This window comes from Theropithecus gelada, chromosome 10 (assembly GCF_003255815.1).
Source record: "Theropithecus gelada isolate Dixy chromosome 10, Tgel_1.0, whole genome shotgun sequence".
NCBI lineage: Eukaryota > Metazoa > Chordata > Mammalia > Primates > Cercopithecidae > Theropithecus > Theropithecus gelada.
The window spans coordinates 94,948,972-94,957,909 of NC_037678.1; the positions used below are offsets into that span (position 1 = coordinate 94,948,972).

The 8,938-nt window shown below is 42.8% G+C and overlaps 1 protein-coding gene across 2 annotated transcripts in view; it reads left to right on the top strand.

The window, feature by feature from the left end:
• Positions 1-4,583, top strand: part of LOC112633403 (cystatin-13-like) — a 23,424-nt gene extending 18,841 nt beyond the window's left edge. For both annotated transcript variants that reach the window (XM_025400023.1, XM_025400025.1), the window contains exon 4: positions 4,239-4,583. In XM_025400023.1, the coding sequence (XP_025255808.1) occupies positions 4,239-4,322 (84 nt within the window). In that variant the 3' untranslated portion in view covers positions 4,323-4,583. The remainder of the gene's footprint in view (positions 1-4,238) is intronic.
• Positions 4,584-8,938: the final 4,355 nt, after the last annotated feature.

Sequence of the window (8,938 nt, forward strand, 5' to 3'; positions counted from 1 at the left end):
TTTTTTTTTTTTTTGAGACGGAGTCTCGCTCTGTGGCCCAGGCTGGAATGCAGTGGCACAATCTTGGCTCACTACAACCTCTGCTTCCCAGGTTCAAGAGATTCTCCTGCCTCAGCCTCCCAAGTAGCTGAGACTACAATCATGTGCCCCTACTCCCAGCTAATTTTTGTATTTTTAGCAGAGACAGTGTTTCAGCCTGTTGACCAGGCTGGTCTTGAACTCCTGACCTCAGGTGTTCAGGAGTGCTGAATTACACTTGGCCTCCCAAAGTGCTGGGATTACAGGCGTGAGCCACCGGGACTGGCCAAAATCCTTATCTTTTAATGAAGAGCAGACAGCTTAGCAGAATACCAAGTACAAGCAGGTGGCTAAATCTAGAGAATGAATTCTTATAAAAGATTAGAAGTAATTTTAAATTAAGTAATATTTCAAAAATTCAAGAAAGTACTAAGAATGATATATCAAATGCCTATCCACCTATCACACAAATTTTACAAATATTATCATTTTATTACATTAATTTTTGCTATTTTTTAAAATTTATTTTTATTTATTTTTAAAAATAAATTTTATTGGATATATTTAAAATATATCACATGGTATTATGTGATTCATATAGATAGTAAAACGGTTACCATAGTGAAGTAAAATAACATAATCTCACATAATTATGCATTGTTTTTGTGACACGAACAACTATATCTAGTCATCTAAAAGAAGTTCCAAATATAGTGTAATTTAATTAACTCATGATGTACATTAAACTTCATCCTATATCTGCTAATTTGTAGCTTCTAGCCTACATCTCCCAACCCCCCCCAGCCTGCTCTGTGGGTAACCATTACTTTATTCTCTCTCTGTATATTTGACTCTTTTTTTTTTAGATTCTACATATAAGTGTGATCATGCCATATATTTCTTTCTGTGTCTGGCTTGTTTCACTTAGTGCAGCCTCCTCCAGTTTCATCCTTGTGGCCAATGACATGATACCCTTCTTCTTTAAGGCTGGATAATATTTCATTGTGTGTGTGTACTGCATCTTCTTTATCCATCCACCAGTTGATGGGCACTTACATTGTTTCCACATGCTGGGTATTGTGAATAATGTTGCAATGAACACAAGAGTGCAGCTATCTTTATGAAGTGACGATTTTATTTCCAGAGGGATTGCTAAGTCATACGGCAGTTCTATTTTTAATTTCTTTAGGAACCTCCATACTGTTTTTCATAATGACTGTGCCAGTTTACATTCCCAGAAACAGTGTACAAGGGCTCTGTTCTCTCCACACCCTCACCAACATTCGTTATCTCTTGACTTTTAGGTAATAGCCACCCTAAAGGGTATTACTATTTATTTTAAAAAGTAAAATGCTACACATCTATTATGCTCCCCCTCAAAGATAACCACTCTTCTATCATTGGTGGGTAACATTTCTACCTATGTTTAAAAACTTTTGCCTATGTAAAAGAATTTTGTATGCTTTTCAAAATTTACATAAATTTTGGAACTTTCTGTTTTGTTTTGTTTTTTTATTTATAGGACTTGCTTTTTAATATCCTTCTTTTTGGAGCAATAAGGCAGCTCCTGTTGGGGCCACAGCCTTAGGTGGAGGAACACAGCCAACCCGCTGTGACTCCCTGACCTCACTCTACTCCTGCTTCCCACTTTTCTGATTTTATTCCCCCTTGGCCAAACTCAACTGGAAGCCAGAAGGGCCCACTGACACTGTCCATGGTGGTCATAGAGCAAGGGTGCCCATTGGCATGGTCCAGAGAGGTCAGAGGATAAGGGTGTCCATTGAAGCAACCCACAGAGGTCAGAGGTCAAAAGTGCCCATTGGAGCAGCCCATGGAAATCAGAGGGTAAGGGTGCCCATTGGTGTAGTCCATGGAGGTCAGAGGGTAAGGGTGCCCACTAGAGCAACCCATGGAGGTCAGAATGTAAGGGTGCCCACTGGAATTTCCCATGAAAGTCAGAGGGCAAGAGTGCCCACTGGAGCTGCCCATGGAGGTCAGAGGGTAAGGGGCCCACTGGTGTAGTCCATGGAGGTCATAGGGTAAAGTTGCCTATTGGAGTGGCTCATGGAGGTCAAAGGGTAAGGGTGCCCAATGGAGCTGCCCATGGAGATCAGAGGGTAAGTGTGCCTATTGGAGCTGCCTATGGAGGTCAGAGGGTAAGGGTATCCACTGGAGCCGCCCATGGAGGTCAGAGGGCAAGTGTGCCCATTGGAGCAGCCCATGGAAGTCAGAGGGCAAGGGTGCCCACTGAAGCAGCTCATGGAGGTCAGTCTTCCAAGACAAGCCAGGTAGAGACAGGAGGAGTGCAGACCTCGGGGAACAAAGGAGAAAATTTAACACAGTGGCAAGGGTGGAGATGTGAGAGCCATATGAGTCCATAATTAGTCTATTGAGATACCTCGAATGAGAGATAATGTTGGTTAGGTTGGGGAGGTGCTCAGATTCTGAGTCTATGAAAGTTTGTTTAGAATTTGCTGATTGATTAGCCATGGAGTGTGAGAGGAGGAAAATCAGGATGGCTTCGTGTTTGAGAGGTTGGGAGGTGGTTTACTGTCTTTGCTTTCTCTTACGATTGCATCCTCTATCTTGAGTACATGGCACTCAGTAAACTTTTATCCACTTGCCCACATCTATTTACCATGTGGAGATTTTTATCTGTCTCTGTCCTTGCATTGGATCCTTTTCTGTTTCATAAAGCTCCTATAGATTGGACCCTATCTGTTTTCTTGGTTTATTTATAGGTATTTAGAAAGGAAGAAAGTGCGGGTATCTGGGATCCTTGGAAAATAAATTTTAAAACAATATTATTTTAAATAGTTACTGGCCTGATTCAGTCAATGTAAAAAATTTGGAAATTTTAAAAAATACTGAGCTTTTTAAAATCAACTATAAATACTCTTATCCAAATTTTACCACTGTAAATATATTGATATGTATTTTAGTTTAAAAATATTTTATGTTTATATTCTTTGTAGTTGAGACCATAATGAATGCTGTTTCATGATCTAGATTTTCATTTAATAATAAAATCTAAGCATTTCTAAAACTGTAAAATTAGAACATCATGTAATGAATCTATTTGATATTATTTTATGATGCTTCCATATATTATTTAGCCAATTCTTGAGAATTGATTAAGATTTTCCCTATTTTTTAGCTACTATGGACAGTGCTATAATTAATAGTCTTATTTCTATGTGTGTGTATGTCTGATTATTGTTTCCTTATAGGCAAGGTTCTCAGAAATTGAATTACTAATCCAATATTTTTTCACCTCTTAAAAATTGTAATATATATTGCTAAAATATCCTCTAGGGTTGAGCTTGATAATCGGGTTATTCAGATCCTCTGTTTCCTGATTCTTTTCTGTCTACCTTGGCTGGTCCAGAAGTTAAACAATTACTTAGTCAACTCTCTGGCAAACCCGATGCCCATTCTCTTTCTTTGCACCACTGGCACACACAGGCTCCCCCATCCCTGGATCCCCCTCCGGCCCAGGTGTAGGAGCCTGGACTCAGTTCTGCAAAGCACTGTCTGGGTTGCTGGTGGCGTGTCCTATTTTCTCCCCCAAAACTGTTCCTACACCTTTATATCTTACAGAATTTCTTCTCTACTTGATGCTGTCATTCAAGTTTACACTGACTTCATGGAAGTATTCTTACTTTATATTTTTATTCTAAATGAAGATTTTAGGAGAGAGAGGAGGGAAACAGTGTTCTCGTTCCCAGGCAGGGAGCCAAAAACCCACATATTCTGCAGGACTCTGGGATGAGAGCTACTTGTTTCCTTCCAGTCCTACAGCTGCAAACTTTCATCCTTGGTTGCTGGCAAATTTTTATTTCCCCAAGGGGTGCCTATTCTTACAATGTTGCATTCCCTGGGTAGGGCTCTGTGCAGCCTGGGGTCTCTGTGGGCTACAGGGAGTCCATGTGGATGGATGAGAGTCAGGGCTGGAGTTGGGGATTTTCCAATAATAACCCGTCCTTGGGCTCTGACCCTTGCTCTGCTGGAGTGAGTGAAGCCACACCCATGATGGCTCAGATCACAACAGGTGAACCGATGAGGACTTCTTTGGTGAGGGGGCTGGATCCTCTGTTGTCTGACGAGGCATGGCTGACTCAGACAGAGTAGGCCTCCTGATTCTAACTTCTGCCTGGAAATAGGAACTTCTGCTTTTTTTTTTTTAAATAGAAGCTGAGTATTCTTTTTGTCTCTTTCAGGTGGTTTTTTGTACTTTTATTGTTGCATCTAAACCATGGAAATTTGAACTCACCATGCTGAAGAAACAATGCAAAGATATGTAGTTATCTTCTAGCGTGTTTTGCACACTCATTTCCATTTTAAAGAAGAAGCAAAGACACTTGCAAGAACTAGAACAACACAGTTAACCCATTGACTTCATTTGTTTGGGCTTTTTGCATTTTTGTGTGTTCTTCATGGGCTGGTGTTGAAAATCCATGATGTGTTTTGACAGCATTGCACAGCCTATTCCAGCTGGATACTTCACCTACTAGCTGGGATAATCTGCTACCAATAAATGGAAGCAGTTTCTACACCTCACCCAACTCTGAGTACAAATTACTTTTCATGGACAAATCTTTCTAGATAACCAGAAGACCCAGTCTTCAATTGCTTCAAGCATGCTGGCACTTTCTGTAAGGCTCTGAGAGTCTGGCTGCCTTGAGAGTTTCTGTCCATGGATTTCTACAGAAATCTCCCTTCCCAGGACTTTTTGGAAGATGCAGCCTGTTAGCTTAGAAACAGCTAGTTTTAACCAGATCCAACCAGAAAGACAGTTTGGCCATTTAGAGATTTTCATTGGTTTTGAATTGAAGCAGAAAAGTTAATGATGCAGGGAGAGAAGACTGCATTCATGTGTGTGTGTGTATGTGTGTGTGTGTGTATGCATGCGTGTGCATGTCTGTGCATCAGTGTGTGCTCACAGTTAGATGTATCAGTTACTTAATGCTGCATGACAAATCACCTGATCACTTAACGGCTCAAGCAATTTATTTATATGTCTCATGGTGTCTGTGAGTCAAGCATCTCTGGGTGGCCTGACTGGGCAGCTCTGGTTGTCACGTCTCATTGAGTTACACTCTGATATTAGCTGTACAGTTGCCATTATTTGAAGGTTTGATGGACTCTGGAGAATCCCTTCCAAAGTAGCTCACTCCCATGGCTGCAGGTTGATAATAGCTATTGAATGAGGTATCTGTTCTCCACGTGGCTTCTCTGCAAGACTGTATGTGAGCTTGGTATTTCGGTTGACTTGCTCCAGACACAGCGTTCCCGGAGACCAAGATGGAAGCCACTGTATCGTTTGTAAACTAGACTCAACCCAGAACAGCCCTGGCTCAGTGTGGACTATTCAAGGACATAAAGATAGGAGATTAGGGTCACTGGAGGCTATCCGGGAGACTGGCCACTACAGTGTGTACACGTGTGTGCATGTGTGTGCATGCATGTGTATGAGGAATGGACTGAAGTGCTAAAGGGGGATACCATGACCGTAAAGAAGCACTTTCTGAAATCCTGATGCTTAGACGGCAGCACCAATGTGCAGGTTGGGGCCAGGAGACAATATTGTGTAATAGCCAGTAATAATACAGGGTCAGGTTCTAACTTAGACATATGAGAGAGGGATGGTGAAGCGCAGAGGCCACCTGCATGACAGCTCTCCATGAGAGCTCTTCTCTGACAGGGCTGACTGCAACCTTCTGAGCCTCTCTGCCTGAAGGCTTTCTCTGCCAATGAAAGGCAGGCTGGAGTGCCAGTGGGTAATACCCCTGAGAGGAGCCCTCAGCCAGTGATAGAAGTTGGAGGATAAAAATCCTGGCCTTTTGTCCCCTGGGATATAACACCAAGTTGTGTCTACCCAGTCACTGAGGAGTGCCCTGCAAGACTGAGCCCTAGCTATCCATATTGCTAATCTCACTATCCATGCTGCTTCTGCCCCTTACCATTTCCACTTTTCAGTTGCCTTTCTGGAATTATTTCTAAATAAGCCACTTGTACTTGAATTTTTTGTCTCAAAGTCAGCTTCTGGAGGAGCCAACCTGATAGTGGAACCCAGATCTACGGTAAGTGGCACCCTGAGACTCCCAGGGGCTTGCCTGGCTGAGATCAGACATCAGGACACCCTTCACCTTGACAGTGGAAAAACCGAATTCTGCCAAAATATTTAAAGAGGTTTATTCTGAGCCATATGAGTGCCTGAGAAGGAAACACAGTCTCAAGAGGTCCTGAGAAAGTGTGCCTGAGGCAGTCTGGTTATAGGTTGGTTTGAAACACGTTGTGGAGGAGGTTCCAAGATGGCCGAATAGGAACAGCTCCAGTCTGCAGCTCCCAGCGTGAGCTATGCAGAAGACTGGTGATTTCTGCATTTCCAACTGAGGTACCAGGTTCATCTCACTGGGGTTTGTCAGACTTTGGGTGCAGTCCATGGAGCAGGGTGGGGCATCACCCCACCCAGGAAGCACAAAGGGACGGGGAATTCCCTTTCCTAGCAAAGGGAAGCTGTGACAGAAGGTACCTGGAAAATTGGGACATGCCCCTCCTAATACTACGCTTTTCCAAGGGCCTTACCAAAGGGCACACCAGGAGATTATATCCCACGCCTGACTCAGAGGGTCCCATGCCCACGGAGCCTCCCTCACTACTAACACAGCAGTCTGAGATCCAACTGCAAGGTGGCAGTGAGGCTGGGAAGGGGTATCTGCCATTGCTGAGGCTTGAGTAGGTAAACAAAGGGGCTGGGAATCTCAAACTGGGTGGAGCCCACCGCAATTCAAGGAGGCCTGCCTGCCTCTGTAGCCTCCACCTCTGGGGGCAGGGCATAGCTGAACAAAAGGCAGCAGAAACTTCTGCAGACTTAAATGTCCTTGTCTGACAGCTTTGAAGAGAGTAGTGGTTCTACCAGCACAGAGTTTGAGATCTGAGAACAGACAGACTGCCTCCTCAAGTGAGTCCCTGACCCCGAGTAGCCTAACTGGGAGACACTTCCCAGTAGGGGCCGACTGACACCTCATACAGCCAGGTATCCCTCTGAGACAAAGTTTCCAGAGGAAGGATCAGACAGCAATATCTGCTGTTCTGCAATATTTGCTGTTCTGCAGCCTCTGCTGGTGATACCCAGGCAAACAGGGTCTGGAGTGAACCTCCAGCAAACTCCAACAGACCTGCAGCTGAGGGGCCTGACGGTTAGAAGGAAAACTAACAGACATAAAGGACCCCATCTGTACATCACCATCATCAAAGACCAAAGGTAGATAAAACTACAAAGATGGGGAGAAACCAGAGCAGAAAAGCTGAAAATTCTAAAAATCAGAGCACCTCTTCTCCTCCAAAGGAACACAGCTCCTTGCCAGCAATGGAGCAAAGCTGGATACAGAATGACTTTGACGAGTTGAAGGAAGAAGGCTTCAGACGACTGGTAATAACAAACTTCTCCGAGATAAAGGAGGATGTTCAAACCCATCACAAAGAAGCAAAAACCTTGAAAAAAGATCAGACGAATGGCTAGCTAGAATAGACAGTGTAGAGAAGTCCTTAAAAGACCTGATGGAAGTGAAAACCATGGCACGAGAACTACGTGACGCATGCACAAGCTTCAGTAGCTGATTCAATCAACTGGAAGAAAAGATATCAGTGACTGAAGATCAAATGAATGAAATGAAGCGAGAAGTTTAGAGAAAAAAGAGTAAAAATAATTGAACAAAGACTCCAAGAAATATGTGACTATGTGATCAAATCTATGTCTGATTGGTGTACCTGAATGTGATGGGGACAATGGAACCAAGTTGGAAAACACTTTTCAGGATATTATCCAGGAGAACTTCCCCAACCTAGCGAGGCAGGCCAACATTCAAATTCAGGAAATACAGAAAATGTCACAAAGATACTCCTCGAGAAGAGCAACCCCAAGACACATAATTGTCAGATTCACCAAAGTTGAAATGAAGGAAAAATTGTTAAGGGCAGCCAGAGACAAAGATCGGGTTACCCACAAAGGGAAGCCCATCAGACTAACAGTGGATCTCTCAGCAGAAACTCTACAAGCCAGAAGAGAGTGGGGGCCAATATTCATCATTTTTAAAGAAAAGAATTTTCAACTCAGAATTTCATATCCAGCCAAACTAAGTTTCATAAGCAAAGGAGAAATAAAATCCTTTACAGACAAACAAATGCTGAGAGATTCTGTCACCACCAGGCCTGCCCTACAAGAACTCCTGAAGGAAGCATCAAACATGGAAAGGAACAACTGGTACCAACCACTGCAAAAACATGCCAAATTGTAAAGAACATCAATGCTAGAAAGAAACTGCATCAACTAAAGAGCAAAATAACCAGCTAACATCATAATGACAGGATCAAATTCACACATAACAACATTAGCCTTAAATGTAAATGGGCTAAATGCTCCAATTAAAAGACACAGACTGGCAAATTGGATAAAGAGTCAAGACGCATCAGTGTGCTGTATTCAGGAGACCCATCTCATGTGCAGAGACACACATAGGCTCAAAATAAAGGGATGGAGGAAGATCTACCAAGCAAATGGAAAACAAAAATAAGCAGGAGTTACAATCCTAGTCTCTGATAAAACAGACTTTAAAGCACCAAAGATCTAAAGAGACAAAGAAGGCCATTACATAATGGTAAAGGGATCAATTCAACAAGAAGTGCTAAGTATCCTAAATATATATGCACCCAATACAGGAGCACCCAGATTCATAAAGCAAGTCCTTAGAGACCTACAAAGAGACTTAGACTCCCACACAATAATAATGGGATACTTTAACAGCCCACAGTGAACATTAGACAGATCAAGACAGAAAGTTAACAAGGATATCCAGGAATTGAACTCAGCTCTGCACCAAGCAGACCTAATAGACATCTACAGAACTCTCCACTCCAA